The 17495-nt window shown below is 36.6% G+C and overlaps 3 protein-coding genes across 3 annotated transcripts in view; 1 reads left to right on the forward strand and 2 right to left on the reverse strand.

The window, feature by feature from the left end:
* Positions 1-6072, reverse strand: part of specc1 (sperm antigen with calponin homology and coiled-coil domains 1) — a 143089-nt gene extending 137017 nt beyond the window's left edge. Inside the window, exon 1 of the mRNA XM_079419326.1 lies at positions 6013-6072. The gene's annotated coding sequence lies outside the window, so the exon portion shown is untranslated. The remainder of the gene's footprint in view (positions 1-6012) is intronic.
* A 584-nt stretch (positions 6073-6656) lies between these two features.
* Positions 6657-9434, forward strand: timm22 (translocase of inner mitochondrial membrane 22 homolog (yeast)). Its single transcript, XM_079419332.1, has 4 exons — positions 6657-6953; positions 7246-7442; positions 8664-8736; positions 8842-9434. The coding sequence occupies exons 1-4, from the start codon at positions 6695-6697 to the stop codon at positions 8916-8918; spliced, it is 606 nt and encodes a 201-aa protein (XP_079275458.1). The 5' UTR covers positions 6657-6694; the 3' UTR covers positions 8919-9434.
* Positions 9430-17495, reverse strand: part of LOC306871417 (ceramide synthase-like) — a 34216-nt gene continuing 26150 nt past the window's right edge. Inside the window, exons 4-5 of the mRNA XM_079419329.1 lie at positions 15590-15685; positions 9430-14003 (exon numbers count right to left, since the gene is read on the reverse strand). Coding sequence (XP_079275455.1) covers positions 13683-14003; positions 15590-15685 — 417 coding nt within the window. The 3' untranslated portion in view covers positions 9430-13682. The remainder of the gene's footprint in view (positions 14004-15589; positions 15686-17495) is intronic.

Genomic DNA, 17495 nt, shown 5'->3' on the forward strand with positions numbered 1-17495 from the left:
GTCCATTCATAAGGACAGTCACTTGCCTCATTTCTGAATGAATCAGCCGTTTGAATGAATCGGTTGAATGAATGAATAAATGACTCGCTCATTAAAACAGACACTTGTCGCCACTAGTGTTGTCAAAAATATCGATATTTCGATAAATATCGATACTGAAATATCTGAACGGTACCAATATTAATTTCCCGAAGTATCGATACACCGATACTAGCCGAGCTGTCACTTTCACTTCTCTCCAAAGGCGCATGGACAAGCACCACACGTGACCGCACTCGTCTCCTTCGCTCTGGTTAAATAGCAAAAGTGAAGTGAATAGAAAGATGACTGCTCTGGTTGTTAAAGAACACAGCAGGAGCGCTATCTGTAGGGATCTATGATCTCCGCGATGCAGAGAACGCCACAGAATCCAGTCATAAACACGGAATTTACAGTTTAACGCGGAATGTCACGGAATTTGTCAAAGTTTGGATGAATTAATCAAAAGTAGGTCATTATACTTAAATCAAATCGCGATATGGACTAGTATCTGTAAATATTAAGCTGCAAAAGTCGATTTAAATATGAATCCTGCATGTTCTGAGCGTCTCTGTGTGAATGTGCTGCACGTGCGGTTGTGTTTACTAATGTGGCGCTCGCGGTGATTTCAGCGTCTGCCGTCTCAATGAGGACATAAATACATCAACAATATCTCCAGAACTGATCTGAAAGGCACTTTACCAGCATTTTACCATTTAATTTGAGTAAAACTAGCGTCATATCATACACACACAGAACTTTAGAAGTATTCACGGCAACCCGTCAAAATAAAAGTTCAGTTTAACAGCCTATTAAAGACCGTGTGCCAGAAATAGGCTATATTACTATTATTTAGTAGAATGTACATAATGCTACTACTTACTACTACTGTTAATTATTTTAAAGAAATCATCACAAAATATTTTAATTTTAATAGTAAATCCCCTTAATTTGCCAAAAATGTAAATGTTTAATTTTCATTAATTCAAATATAAATTAATTAAAATTGTTTTATGCCTTCATCTGATATCCAGTAAAATTTAAATACACAACACAGAATTTCTGAGGGGGAAAACATTTCATAAGGCTACTGTAAGAATAAATAAAAAATTGTTTGTATGCATTCAAATAATAGACATGCTAAAACACAGAATTTGGTAACAATAAAACATAAGGTGAGAAAAAAATAAAACATTTCATACGGCCCTAATCGTGTCATTTTTGTTACACTTTTAATAAATTAAATGTTAAATTGTATAATTTTCATGATTTTAATGAATTAGACATGCTTTTAGATTAATAGCATTTAATTTGACCATTAAAAAAAAAAGAGTCCAGAAAAATTAAAACGGAAAAAAACGGAATCCAGAAAAATTAAAATGGAAAAAATTGAATGTAGAAAAAAATAAAACGGAATTTGGGGAAAAATAAAACGGATTTCATAGGGCCCTATATCTGGAAATATTTTGGTTATGAAGCAAATGAGAATATCAACAAATAGACCTTTGGATTTTAATTAGTACATGTATTAGTAAACATTAGTTTCAATTAACATTTAACTAAGATTAATAAATAAATCAACAAATGCAGTACCTCAAGACATTTTTTTGTTCATGTAAAATATACCGCATGTTCTCGACTTGTTACATTTATCTTTAAATTAAAAAAATTACCCCCTTAATATTGTGGCAGTTTTTTTCTCCGTGGTATCGAAAATGGTATCGAGTATCGATATTTTTCAAGGTATCGTATCGAAGTTAGAAATTCCAGTATCGTGACTACACTAGTCGCCACCTACTGGTGGTTTAGTCATATTTAAGTATCATTGCATTTTTTTCAACATTTATTTGTATGTTAAAAAAAATATGTAAAACATTAATCTTATAAAATTATTTATGCATTTGAAATTTTGCAGTGTAAATGCATTTATGGCACCTCAGCTTCATCAAACAATCTGTGTAAATGCATCTAATGCCACTTCAGATGCAGCTTCTATTTCCTCAGCAGTGGAAAGATGGAGTTTGTTAATACTAATTTCATTTGAATGGTAACAACTCTACAATTTCTTATTATGCTAACTGAATTAATTGAAACAATGTCAGAATTTGATGTGAAAGTTGACACATTTAATAAGGTTAGGTTAGGGGGGAAAATTACCATTTATAAACAGTAGGAAATGACATCTGTTTTGTTACAGCAACTCATTAAGTTAAGTTAACTATTTCTTCCTCTTTCCAGTAGGAATGGGTATCGTTTACATTTTATCGATACCAATACCAATACTGCTTATCGATACTATTTGGTGCAAAAAGATATGATGTGAAAAGTTGTTGAAAATTTCAAGCTATTTTATTACTGCTGAACTTTAGCAACTCTATTAAAGTTTTTCAGTCATGAGCAGGGAGTTATTTTTCTCTTTGTGTTTTATTTTATTAACGTTTAAAGGAATAGTTCATCCATACATGAAAATTGTCATCAGTCAAGTTGTTTTAAACCCGAATGAGTTTCTTTCTTCTGTTAAACATAAAAATTATTTTGAAGAATGTATTAATTTTTATTCTTGTACTGAACACAAAAGAAGATATTTTGAAGAATGTGGGTAACCAAACAGTTGCTGGTCCCCAGTGACTTCCTTTTTTCTATCAAAGTCAGTGGTTACCAACATTCTTCAAAATATCTTCTTTTGTGTTCAGGACAAGAATAAAAATTAATACAGGTTTGGTACAACATGACAGTGAGTCAATAATGACAGAATTTAAATTTTTGGGCTCAGAATTGACAGCAGAAAAATGCCAAGCATCCCATTTACTAAAATAACTACACTGAATCAGTTCTCTTCTAATAGTCCCATTGATTAGAGCAGAGCGTGGAAATAATGTGGTGTTGTGGTGGGATGTGGAATGCTGAGCTGCTGTGTAAGCTACATCCCCTCTGCGTGTAATTAGGCTTTCCTTTACGCATACTCATGAAACCACACTAGCTACATAAGAACTAATGGTACACTGATCACTTTTTAGAGCAGAGCCAAATCATTCATTTACATTATCTCATTATTATTTACCCTAGTGCCTAAATGTTTTTGAATAATGAAGATTTAAAATTCCCTCTACAGGTTTTCAACAACACGAGGGTGAGTAAATAATGACAATTTTCATTTCGGATGAACTAAATGCCATGTCATTCAGTCTGACCTTACTGACCCTGCCTTCATCTTCCGGCAGGATCTGCCAGCCTGCCACAAGGCCTTAGCCATGGACAGGGCATACGCCAAAGTCCTTTTATGAAAGGACTGTAGCTGGACTTATAATTGTCTGATCATTTATCTTTACAATAAAATATGTAAAGTGTTCATCTGCATCCCGAGTCCTTCTGGTAGCACTGACCTTCTTTTTCCGGAGGCCACATACTATTTATAGTGACTTCATTTGATCTCAATGTGCGTGCTTTTGTTAGAGCCAAGGGGATGATGGGACTAGGAAGCTGGGCTGTATAATGTCATTGCTTCCTCAAATTATCAAAGATAATTTACTTTATCTGAAGAACCAGTCAAGGTCCTTGAAACGTATGTGACTATTCAAAACTCCTCAATTACACATGAATTAACGGTGTAAAGTTGTCTTAACCACTGGTATGACCTCGCAAATTCCAGCATCTCACACAAACACTCTACATTATAAAAATAAAAGACATTTAACCCTTATCTTTTGAGAAAGCAGGGTTTTATTATGATCAGACTGCTGCAATATGAATTCATAGAAATGCAGAGAGCTCTATCTAGGACAGTGTGTTCTACAGAGCTTAGCTGTCTATCCCAGAGACACATTTGCTATATTCTTTGATGGTTTACCCAGAAAGAAACTTGAGGGTGTAATTACCTACAAATAGCTAGACACTGGGTGATTTAGGGAAGTTTTATTTTGGCTGTTTTAACTTTATTTTGGTTGGTGAAGAAAGGTTTTCGAATAAAAAAAATTATGTTTTCCAGTTTTTTTCTCATCACTGTGTAATCACACTAGAGGACTGACTACGCCCAAGCCTGACTTACTATGAAGATGCAGGCAGTAGAGGTCTAAACATTTCCTCTGTAAAAGGGCATCTGTAGTTCAGCTTAATATGGTTGCAAAGATGTATTTAGCTGTTTTAATCTGACACACACTGACTCTAAAAATACAGGCTTTTTAATGTTACATTTTTGGTAATGTGCTAATATACACAGATCAAAAGAGCACTCCCTATATTTCATTGTTTATCATTAGATGTTTCATAAGGAATCTTGCTTCCGAATTCCTAGAAAAAAGTCATAATTGTGAGAAAAAAAGTCAGAATTACAAGATGTAAAGTCAAGATTCAGAGGAAAAAGGGCAGAATTATGAGATATAAACTTGGCATTGCAAGAAAAAAAAGATTTTATCTCACAATTCTGACTTTTTTTTCCAGAACTCTGAGTTTATATCTCACAATTCTGTGTTTATATGAGAAAAAACAGAATTGTGAAAAACCAAATCCAAATTGTGAGATAAAAAAGTAACAATTTACATTTTTTCCCATGGCGGAAATGGGCTTCTATAGTTTCAACCATAAGGAACAACACTAAACTAATCAATATGGCTAGAAAACCGTATTCAGTTACACCAGTAAGACAGCACCATAAACCAGGTGCTTTACAATCCCATATTGATGCCTTTCAGTCTGTTTTAATGTTTTTCACTGCTTTGTTAATGAGAATATGTACCAGATGTAAAATGTAGCTTTGTGGTCATATCATAATGTGCGTGAGCACTTAATAAGCCTTTAGGGATCTATTAAAATTCAGAAAGAAACGTCTTACAGACGCCCATAGTAAAACAAGAACTTTTGCTACCACTGCACAATACTCTAACCAAGAACAAATGCTAAGGAGACTGGAGGTGCTCCAAAACACACAACTAAACACAGCACAGCTAAATTATATGCATTTTCAACATATGAGTTTACACAGCTTTCAGATGTGTTGAAACAACACATTCACCATAAAGTTTTTAGCCAAAGCATAAACGCAACGTAAACGCTCGCCTGTTGCCATAGCAACGGTTCGCCGCTCTAAAGTTATTTGAACGGGCTGAACTATTTGTTCATAATATTATCCGTATCCGACCAGTTACATCTAGAAAGGCATAACTCAAGAAAGGCGTAATATAAAGAAAGGCATAACTAGAAAGGCATAACGAGAAAGGCATAACACAAGAAAGGCATAACTCAAGCGTATCACAAAAAGTGTTTGCTTAAAAGATTTTTGTTGACAGGTCGGTTGTGCGAGACCTGTTCTCGAAATCAAGATAATTAGTGACATATTCCTGCAAAGTTGACCACCCTAAAACTCAAAGACAGACAGACAGACAGACAGATAGACAGATAGATAGATAGATAGATAGATAGATAGATAGATAGATAGATAGATAGATAGATATGAAGTGAATTGGCAATACATTTTGAACACTAAGATAGCTGTGTGACACTAAATTACCTAACGTTACGTCTAAGCACTTCACTGTTCAGTTTCTTGTAGACAGTTCGGCTCAAAAACACGCAGAATCGTAAAAGACGTTTTCAAATAAATGAAATGTGTCAAATCTTGTCAGGGACCGCCGGTGTCTCAGAAGCACTGCAGTCTCTCACCGCTGACGGTGACTGTGTCGCTATCCGAAGACATCCCGCGAAATAATGAATATAAAATGAAAGGAATATGTGAGCTTTGAATCATTATCCTGATCACAGCAAAGGGCCGGTACGAAAGCTCATCAGTCAGACAGCGGTCACCGTTAAAAACAGCAGCTCACAGTCTCGCGCGCGACTCGACAACATCCGTTGACAAAAGTGCGGGTAAGTACAGTGTTTGTCCCAACGACGACTATAAATGATTCCTTGAAGTGATAAAATGTATTAAACGGAATCACCACCATGACAATATAATCTCCAAAACAAGAAAAACATTGATAAATTGAGGTTGCGACTCACCTGTTCCCGAGCGCCGCCGCTGTCACCAACCGAAGATGCTCGAGCGCCTCCGCTAGAGGCAGCGCGCGATACTTTGGTGCAGTGCACGAGGGGCACGCTGGGAATTGTAGTTGGTGTATTTTGTATTATGTACAAGTAAAGAAGAAAATTAATAATTAAAAAAAATTACCTACGTTTTATATAAAATTTTAGGAGAGAGTTTGAGAGAGTGTCTTTATTGTCTTTGTTTATTCAAGAAAGCGGGAAATAATTATACTGTAAATATATTCAATGTCTTTAATAATCTTAAGAAAAGTAAATAATTTTGAGATTCAGAAGACACACAAAAACTCGTGTTATCGTTATATAAAACGCTCTCCGCGTTACAGGACAGTCGTGATACGTAAACCATAGATATGTATAAAACTATGAGGTGAACTGCAGTGGCAATGCAAAGGTCACCTCCCTTTCTGACGAATCTGCAGAACCAGTTATTATAATTAGAAATGTGTACAACATAAATGCGGCGTGATGTCCTGTAAATACTTATAATTGTATCGCATATAAAACAAGATGAGAAGTATTTACGGGACTTAATAACTAACCAAGACGATTTCTGTAATTTAATTGTTTTTCTGTTGTTGAAAATTAACGAATGTGTTCTTGTTTAACGTCTGTGTGACATAAACCACACGCTTTCAACATGGCTGCGCCCACAAAGAGCACGGATGCGTCAATATCAGTTACTACGGGTCAATCGGCAACTGTTTCAGCTGCGGAAAATGTTTCACTACAGTATAGTCTTATTCTGGATCACCTTATCGGTGACAAAAGGCAAATTAAAGACCTGAATCCGACTGTTATGGGTGTTTTACCGAGTCCTCAGAAAACAGAGGAGCAGAAGATGATCGAGAGGGGAATGGAGAGCTGCGCGTTTAAATCACTCATAGCATGTGTCGGAGGTAATTCACTGACAAACAGTCATTTAATATGTTTTACATGCCATATGCATTAAAACAGTCTATACTCGTTGCAAAGTTACCAGATCAAATATGTGTTGTCATGTCTGACGGTTCATCAGTGAACACAGTAGACTCAAGTATTAGACATCCTAGTTAATACTAAAATATTGAGTAATGCAAAACCATATAATACACAGCAATATTTGTTAATAATTATCTGGACCAGTACCATGATCAATGAGTATTTAATACATCACCATCAGCTCTAATGCAGTATTTCTCTCTCCTGCAGGGTTTGTGTTGGGAGGTGCTTTTGGTGTCTTCACAGCCGGTATTGACTCCAACGTTGGGCTTGATCCCAAAGACCCCCTAAGGACCCCCACAGCAAGAGAAGTGCTGAGAGACATGGGGCAGAGAGGAATGTCATACGCTAAAAACTTTGCTATTGTGGGTGCAATGTTTTCATGCACAGAGTGTCTCATAGAATCAGTAAGTGCCATTTATCTTTTGTCTGTTTGACCACCTGTGTCATCAATGTTTCCTCTGTCAAATAAGCACAAATTGTTTTCATAAATGTAAATCTATGTTGTGTGTAACTATTTAATGTTTGTAGAGCAGAGGTCTTCAACCCTGCTCCTGGGGACCCACTCTCCTGGAAAGTTTATTTCTAACCGGCTTCAGCACACCTGCCTACAAGTTTCAAGCAGTCTTGAGGAGCTTGATTGGCCGCTTCAGGTGTGTTTGATTAGGGTGTAGCTAAACTCTTCAGGATAGTGGGTCTCCAGGAACAGGGTTGAAGACCTCTGATGTAGAGGATAGCTGATCAAATTAACTGTCAAAAACAACTAGATATTATTTAGTGATGTTTTACTTCCCACAGCGCAATGCATATTTAAACTACCATTGATTATTGTTTTACAGGATGCATCTAATTTCTTATTTGATCATCCTCATTTCGTTTCATCTTAGGATGGAACTCATTTGTAATAAAACTCATTTGTATATTGGAATATTCTTGATCACTCAAGCATCACTTCAAAGCTTCATCAGCTGCACTCAAGTGAAATTCATTATAAATATTAATAAGCAGGATACCCGTTTGAAATATGTGAGATGTATGGTTTATTTAAACTGCAAAGGTAAAACAAAATATAATTGACACAGATGACAGAAGGGAAATTTATATGCACAGTTTATATGAAAGACAGTTTATATGCACATCAGGTGTTTTGATGGGAAACATCGCTACCTGTATATCCTGACTTATAGTTCCTGTGGAAGCTTCCTCAATCCTTGTTCCTCACAGTGCAGAATTTAGATTACAATTTATTTTATTATTTTTTTTATATCTGGTTCATGAGCTGGAGAATGGAGGAGCGAGGAAACATTGATTTGAGTATTGAGAAGCACCCAGAGCGTTTATTCTAGTCATCAATATTTTATATACTGACATGGACTGTATGAAATACTATAGTATAACGGTTTAAAGCATGTTCGACTTATTAAAAATTATTAACAATTCACTACTCGAATCTTTTGCCAAGTGTCATTGAATTTATAATATGGTTTAATGGCTCCATCTAGTGGTTCTGCATATGAACAGTCTTTCTACTCATCCATTCCTTGTCGGATGTTTTGCAAAGATTTTTCAGTGGCTAATTTTCAGTTCTGATCCTCCATCTGAAGAATGGTTTTATTTCTCTTTTCTAGCATCGTGGGAAATCTGACTGGAAAAATGCAGTGTATAGTGGCTGTGTTACGGGAGGTGCTATTGGATTCAGAGGCAAGTAATTTTTCAACTTGAGTTTAAAGAACAAAGGATTTAGATGTGTGGTGATTTTATATTATTATCTGGACTACATGTATAAGCTGTTTCTCTCTTCATTAGCTGGTCTTAAAGCTGGAGTTCTGGGCTGTGGAGGTTTTGCTGCATTCTCTGCTGTCATTGAATACTACCTCAGATGAACAGCAGCTTCAGGACTGTTGCCATGTTCTGTTTTGAGTTCCTCACAGGATAATGGAAGACATTATCACAGCGAACATTGTGCAATCTTCTTCTGTCCCAGCAATCAAGAGGCGTTCCATCCCTCCAGAAGAGAGTGGCGTGGACCAATAGGACAACAAACTCAAGCAGTTGTTTTGTTCTTTCTTTTTTTTTCCTGAGAGATGTCTTGTTCTCTGTCAGACCATCTGATGATGCACATCACCTAAAAACCTCCTGGGATGATATTTGTACATAATTGGACCTAAAATGATTGTGCTGGTTGTTGCACTGAGCAAAATAACATAAAATGTACAGTGGTATACCTTGTCTGTGGAAGAAATAATAAAGAGTGGTATCAAGTAGGATAGGGGTTTGTAACGGAGTATGAAATCTTCATATTTGTACACACTTGTTGCCTATATTATGTTATGTAGCCGAGTAGTGCTCCAGTGAAATATTAACACACAGCTTCTTAGTAAACAAAAGCTGCTCAGTTTAAAAGAATTCACCAAATCAGATTTATTTTCTTTCAAAGTGGTGTTTGGATTTACAAGTTTCCAGAAAATAAGCTCAATCAAGTGTTTATATTAGTTTCACTCTGTAGCCCCTTTCTAAAAGGAGAGTTCTTAATGTCATTCTACAAACAAACAGAAACCTAAATATTTATATGAAATCTGATACAATATATGTGAAAATCAAAATGTTATCAAAAATAAGAGGCAGGGAGTGCTAAAGGTTGTGCATTAGGAAATCAGACTGAAATCATGCTTTGAGGTCAAGCTGACATAGCAAGGAAGTGTGTTTTCCTCACCAGGAAACAGACAATGCAAACATGCTTCTGGCTACTTCCCAGTTCTCTGAAAAGTTTCCTTTCCCACTGGCCTCTGAACAAGAGTTAACAATGCTGAATGCTGTTTGGAGATGCAACCAAGGAATGAGCTGGAAATAAGTACGTTTTGTTATAGCTTTCTGGATTACTGATGAAATGCTTTGAAATCCATGAAAAAAATCTAAACAGTAGATGTGTAACTTCACCTTAAAATGAAGCCCACATTGTCTAATTTTGAGGAATGGATGCCGTTCAGAAAACTGGGTAACATAGACCTTTAGAGTTTGGATTTCCTTTAAAGTAGTTTAACGAATGCAAACAGAAAAACAATATAGCAAGCAAACAGAACTTCATTTAAAACTATTTTAAGACTTAGAAGCATGTTTAACAAACAAAGTTAGCTCTAACAATTTATTCAAATTATACATTGAAATCAAACCTACTAACAAAGAATTAAAGTGTACATTACACTGTGATACAGGTGTTTTTCTTAGTTGTGTAATGAACTTTGAACAGTAAAATAACACAAAAAATTAAATAAAGTGAGCAGAGATGGTCACAACCTAAAACACCGCCTGCCCAGGGCTCCTGTGCATTGAGCTTGTATCAGTATCACACAACTTTAATACAAGGCACTGTATTTACGATATTCCAGACAACATATCATTTGGGGTAAAACAGCTTTTATGGATTTAATAATATTTATTATAGCTTGATTTTCTATCCTCATACTTTTTCAGAGTTATCTGCATATATTTGCCTTCATCCATTGCTGTTGCAACCATTTATAGTAAACTATAAAGCTCCAAACAAAGCACCCATCAAACCAGCCTAGTCTAGTTTTGATATGTATTAAAAATAAGAGAAAGCTGATAAAAATTCTGAACATCTACACCTCTTATTCCTCCACTTCTGTCCTCACAAAATCTGTTAAAAACATGCCGGCCATATTTTTAATATTTAAGAGAATGAACTCCATTTCATGACCATTAAGCCTTTTTAGCTTGAGAGACTATTTTTATGGCAATTAAACATCCATTTCTCATTACCACTGAGGAAAATCTAACGCTTTCTTAAAGCTGACTTTTGAAAGAAAACTGGCTTAATGACTGTATTTTGTTACTGATTTTGGGGGTGAAATATGACCTAGACATGTTTTCATCAGATTCACACAGTTTGTAATTTTCAGTAAAATAACTAAATAAACTAAGCCAAATATTCCAGTGAGAAAAATTCCAGTCTTTTTGCTGCCTGAGCCATAAGCACAGTCAGTCCAGTAGAGATCTGAGCCTCTGTGGATGGCAAGCAAGGGAAAGGCAATGACAGTTTCACTACGTTACTTGTCTGTAAAAAGTGCCTAAAAGAATCTTTGGTCTACCAAACCTAAAAGGGTTGTAGGTATTTTCAATTAGAAATATTGTGTCTTTTTGTAAATCACGGTCTCATCTTTCACCTCTAAATAACAATTGATAAATGATAACATCTTTATCAAACCCTGAGCTGAGAGAGGAGGCCTTGAAGACACTAGACTTCTATTATTTTTTCCAAAAAAATATGATTATCAGCATAATAGACTATACTACAAGTTCAAGCATGGCAAAAATAAGCCGAAATTTAATGATTTATGGTTAAGTAATTTCTGGTTATAAACCTGTTCATACAGGCCCCTTAATTCAAGTCACATTTAAACGAATCCAACTTTGTGCGACAGTTTGGGAAGAAAGTAAGATGTTACAGCAGCAAAGGAATGACAAACCCCTTATTAATGCCCATATATTTGATTTTAAATGCTTTTTGGGTGTCTACATGCTTTCGGCCATACAGTGTATTTATTAGATTATGGATATGCCTCATGATAAGCAGCCAAACCTCTAAATCATAGAGTGAAAAATGAGAGAACAAAAGAAAAGAATGTTGGTTATAGAAAAATGTACTGTAACAGACATCAGTAAACAATGAAAAGCATCAACAAAATACACTACAAAAAAATAAAAAATAAAAAGCATGCATCATGATGATTAATATGGCCAACTCATCTGCCAAATGCATCAACAAAACTAAGGAAAGCATAGTGTTGCCAAGAAGCAGCAGCTTGAAAGACTGCATAGTTAGTTTTGAGAAGTACTAAAGCTTTAGAAAGGGAGAGCAAAACACATCCTCTCTCTTTCAGTCCGGCAAAGACCCCCTTCAACCTCCTAGAGAGTGAGCTGGGAGCTTATACACACTTTTATTCAAGTCTTCTCTCTGTCTCTAACACACACACACACACACACTTGCTAAAGGCAACCTTTAGGTCCAGTTTGTCTTGGAAACACTAAATAAGAGTGCATGGGTACGTACTGGGCAACATTTTAATCTCACTGTTCTGCACTACTGAAAGCGCTTAATGGAATCTAGAAGTCACTGTTAAAAAAAAAAACTCCTAAGATGCATTCATACGGCATCCAGCATTCACTAAATGTATTATGAAAGATGCTGCAGGTTGTGTTAAAAGCCCTGAAACAAAAGCTTCTGAGTTCCTTGCTAAGCCTACACTTACACAAGCTCTTATAAACCACAGATTATCCCTAAAATGACCCTAGGCAACAGCAAATCACCCTTTTATACTGCAATATTCATCAATGTAGAATTAAATATAATTTATTTACAACTCAAACTGTAGGCTCAGTTAATAGGATGATAAAAATTCAATTCACACGTCACACTCAAAAACACAATTACCAGGGTTCCCAAATCTTTCAAAGCGACCTTTCTGGATAAAATCTTCTAGAAATTAATTAGTAGCATAAAAAGTGGTGTCTAGCCAAAAAATGTTCAGCCAAAGAGCAACAGAAATGATACTAACTACAGAAATTATGAATGGTTTAGGCTTCTGTTGACTTTTCCACAAATGAAAACCTGAAATGTAAAATTGCCTGATATTTTCCTTCTTCTCAAGACTGTAGGAACTCAGTATTACATCCTTTAGTTCAGTTTTCAGAGTTGGCTGTCATGCTGCTTTTCTATCCTTGCCCACATGTTCACATGGGCTCTCCAACTACCCACAATCCCTTGCCTTGAAGTCCCATGTTATTGCTTTGACTACTGCCTGGAGATGCCCTTGGGCATTATGTGGCCTAAAAGATATGCCGAGTGTTATGTGCTTGCTCTTTGTACTCTGCAAAGACCTCATCCCCCTATAGACTCGAGTCTCGTCTATGCCATGTAAACATAAGGACCGACTCTCTACTGCCCCCATGTGGATGGGAGGACTTCGGATGCTCAAAAGGCCCACAGAAGTGAAGCAGAATTCATTAGCAGCCTCCAGAGCGTATAGGGTGGTGTGTGGTAGAGAAGTGTAAACAGTCACAGCAGGGCAGTGTGTGCAAACACATTCACAGGACTCTAATGAGCTGTAAACAAGAACAGCAGCACTGCAGCCATGGAAATGCTTACCACGTGATGAGAGCTTTGCGCCGAGTGGGATGTGATCTGAAATGCTGAGGGTTTAATTCAATGAATTTATCATGACGGCCGTGCCACTCGCATAATAAATTCCCTAGTTTAAACCAGTGTATTTTTGTACATCAGCATTTCATATGGGACAAAACCAAAAATAACAAAAAAGTAACAGATAATTCCAATGACATTCAAAGACACCAGTCCAAACTGTAACAGATACTCCAATCAGAGAAGGAAAATAACTGACCTAAAAGATGCTCCTTAGAAGTCACTGTAGTAAATCCAGTGAAGAGCCATTTTAACGGGTGAGTGTGTAAATGTGGGTGTGCACGTGGAATAGAGTAAAGTGAAGAGGAGTAATAAGGGTATTTCTAATATGAAATCTTGATTGTACTGTAACAGTAGCAGATGCAGTGCCGTAGCCTTCAGCTATGATGTCTGTTGATTGTTTGTTCTAGATAAAGACAGACCTTCACTAATCAGCCTTGGAGATATCTGAGACTGGCTCGGGCGAGGACAGCGGAGAAGCCTGGTTTTGCACATCCTGCTGCCGCTTGTAGAGTCGGTAGCCTTTACGGCAGAGGAGGACGAACCAATAGACCTGCGGTGACAGGATGCAGAGGTTGCCCAGATTGGTGGAGAGCGGGAGATGAAAGGGAACACTGTAGAGCGGGATCTCGTAGTGGGAGCCGTAGGCCCAGTACATGTAGGGGAAGAGTGCGATGCGGCACATGAAGAAACTCAGCAGCACCATGCCGCCATTAACCTTGTGCAGCCAGCAGTCCTGCATCCCCAGCTACAGGAAGAGACAGTCAACACAGAAGAATGAGAAGAAGAGGAAAGGAAGATTAGAAAATGGGGGCAAAACAGGGGTAATATTAAAGAGATAAGTTTCCACAAAAATAAAAATTCTCTCATCATTTACTCACAGCCATTTTGTTCCAAATCCATAAGACATTGGTTGAAATACAAATTAGGATATCTTTCTGTCCCTCCATTCAAAGCCCAGGTAACTGAATGAATGAAGACCCAAAAAAGTCATAAAGGAATCATAAAACAAATCCATATTAATCAAGCAGTTTAATCCAAGTCTCGTGAGGACATACAGTCGCTCTATATAACAAACACTTTAGGCTTTTATTTACATGCAGTGCATCACATATGGTAAACATGGAAACTTCAAAACTCACTGGTTAATTGCATATGCAAATGTGCTCTGTGTATGTATGTGCATTGTTTAAATTTTAATAAAAGACTAAATTAAATATGTTCATCATATAAAGCAATCATATCTCTTCACAAGACTGATTAAACCACTCAAAATATGGATTCATTTTACGCTGCCTTTATAACCCTTTTGGATCTTCTAAGTTTAGGTTAACTGGACTTTCAATGGAGGGATTTCATTAAAAAATATTTTGATTTGCGTTTCAAGGATCACACAAAGCCATACAGGTTTGGAACAACAAAGGGTGAGTAAATGATGATAGAATTTTAAATTTTGGGTTAAAGGCCTTCAAAGCATTTCTCAACAAAAAAAAACTGAGATTAAAATTGTGATTGATCCCTTCACATGTCAGTCTCATCCTGCTTAGCGGTTCCTTGTCAGGAAAAAAAAAAAAACTGCAAAGTGGACCAGACTTCATGCAGATATTTTGTCTCTACAACTACAGATGTTGGGACTGCTTTAATATGCAATACCCATGACTACCAAAAGGGGGCATGTGAAAGAATGTAAGATACATGTCTGAAAGCAATTTCACTTAATCACTCCCAATAAGCAGAAACCAAGAATCAGCACAAAAAGTGTTATTTGGTAAAGTACAGAGAATGGAAAATACGTGTACACAGAGAATGCTCCATCTAGCAGGGACATTTTTATTTATCTATCACACTGCCATTGGGGTAATTTTTTTTTCAGCGAGTAACAGTAAAATAAATTACAATCTTTAAAAGTGTTCTATTAAAAAATGCTGTACATTACAACAGTCATGAAAAAAAAATTGTTAAAACATTAAGAGGATTTGCATTTTTCAATGTTCCAGGGTGCTATACATGAAAAAATTTCAAATTATTCATTATTATTAACACTTTCTCCAATCAAAATGTTCCAGGATTGTCATCCAAGATGTGTCCATTTTTGATGGGAAAACAACAGCAGAAACATAAGCAAGTATTAGCAATAGATTTTAATTTTAAAGCAGGAACACTGAGTGAATGCTTGTACTGTTTGGTACTCTGACAGACCTCCATCTCTGTATTTAACACACATTTATCTTGACTAAAGGAAACACGAAAAGTGTTGACTAGCAGCTCCTCTGTCAAGCTGGCAGGAAGAGCACTATGAAGGACTGCTGAGTAAAATACACACTCATGTGTTACCTGAATGAGGATTTTGCCCAGTGAAACAAAAGGAGTGCTGAGCTCTGTGAGGAAGAGACAGCCAATGAAGTAGTCACCCTGGTCCTTCCTGAAGAACTGATGTACACAGAGAGAGCAAAAAAACACAGTCAGCACAAATATGCGCACACACATTCCACCAGTGTGAAAAGGATGCAATCCATATGGAATAAACAGATTATGAAATTAATAACTGAGAATTACAACAATTAACCCAATGTACAACAGTTCAAAATGGGGTCAGTTTTTAAAAGAAGTCTCTTATGCTCACCAAAGCTGCATTTATTTGATTAAAAATACAGTACATATTGTACTTTTATAAAATATTACAATTCAAAATAACTGTTTTCTAATTTAATTCATTTCTAAATTTAGTTTATTACTGTGATGCAAAGCTGAATTTTCAGCATCATTACTCCAGTATTCAGCGTCACAAAATCCATCAGAAATCATTCTAATATGCTGATTTTGGTGCTCTAGAAATATTATTATTATAACTTATAAATTTTTAAAACTGTGTGAGCTTGCTTAGTATTATTGTGGAATATGTTTTGAGGAATAATAATTAAAAATAACAATTTACTGACACCAAACTTTTGAACGGTAGTATACTGCCTTGTTTTTGTTTTTTATTCACCTTTTTTAGTAAAAATCCCTAAATATATATATATATATATATATATATATATATAAAAAATATCATATCATATATTTTCACACCATATCACAGATACAGTGGTGTGAAAAAGTGTTGGCCCCCGTCCTGATATTTTTTTTTTTTTGCATGTTTGTCACACTTTAATGTTTCAGATCATCAAACTAATTTAATATTAATCAAAGTTTACAAGTAAACACAACATGCAGTTTTTGAATTAAGTTTTTTATTATGAAGGGAAAACAAAATCCAAACCCACATGGCCCTGTGTGAAAAAGTGCTTGCCCCCTAAACCTAATAACTGGTTGGGCCACCCTTAGCAGCAACAACTGCAATCAAGCGTTTGCGATAACTTGCAATGAGTCTGTTACAGTGCTGTGGAGGAATTTTGTCCCACTCATCTTGGCAGAATTGTTGTAGTTCAGCCACATTGGAGGGTTTTCGAGCATGAACCGCATTTTTAAGGTCATGCCACAGCATCTCAATTGGATTCAGGTCAGGACTTTGACTAGGCCACTCCAAAGTCTTCATTTTGTTTTTCTTCAGCCATTCAGAGGTGGATTTGCTGGTGTGTTTTGCATCATTGTCCTGCTGCAGAACCCAAGTTCACTTCAGCTTGAGGTCACGAAAAGATGGCTGGACATTGTCCTTCAAGATTTTTTGGTAGACAGCTGAATTCATGGTTCCATTTATCACAGCAAGTCTTCCATGTCCTGAAGCAGCAAAACAGCCCCAGACCATCACACTACCACCACCATATTTTACTGTTGGTATGATGTTCTTTTTCTGAAATGCTGTGTTACTTTTACGCTAGATGTAATGGGACACACACCTTCCAAAAAGTTCAACTTCGTCTCGTCAGTCCACAAAGTATTTTCCCAAAAGTCTTGGGGATCATCAAGATGTTTTCTGGCAAAACTGAGACAGGCCTTTATGTTCTTTTTGCTCCGCAGCGGTTTTCGTCTTGGAACTCTGCCATGCAGGCCATTTTTGCCCAGTCTCTTTCTTATGGTGGGGTCATGAACACGGACTTTAAATGAGGCAAGTGAGGCCTGCAGTTCTTTAGATGTTGTTGTGGGGTCTTTTGTGACCTCTTGGATGAGTCGTCGCTGCGCTCTTGGGGTAATTTTAGTCAGCCGGCCACTCCTGGGAAGGTTCACCACTGTTCCATGTTTTCGCCATTTGTGGATAATGGCTCTCACTGTGGTTTGCTGGAGTCCCAAAGCTTTAGAA

Source organism: Barbus barbus (assembly GCF_936440315.1).
Source record: "Barbus barbus genome assembly, chromosome: 6".
In the NCBI taxonomy this organism is placed as follows: domain Eukaryota; kingdom Metazoa; phylum Chordata; class Actinopteri; order Cypriniformes; family Cyprinidae; genus Barbus; species Barbus barbus.

Excerpts from the sequence above, each read along its gene's own strand:
- timm22 (XM_079419332.1), top strand. The coding sequence starts at position 6,695 with ATGGCTGCGCCCACAAAGAGCACGGATGCGTCAATATCAGTTACTACG. Across the intron at positions 6,954-7,245 it reads ACTCATAGCATGTGTCGGAG|GGTTTGTGTTGGGAGGTGCT; the intron begins GTAATTCACTGA and ends TCTCTCCTGCAG. Across the intron at positions 7,443-8,663 it reads CAGAGTGTCTCATAGAATCA|CATCGTGGGAAATCTGACTG; the intron begins GTAAGTGCCATT and ends TCTCTTTTCTAG.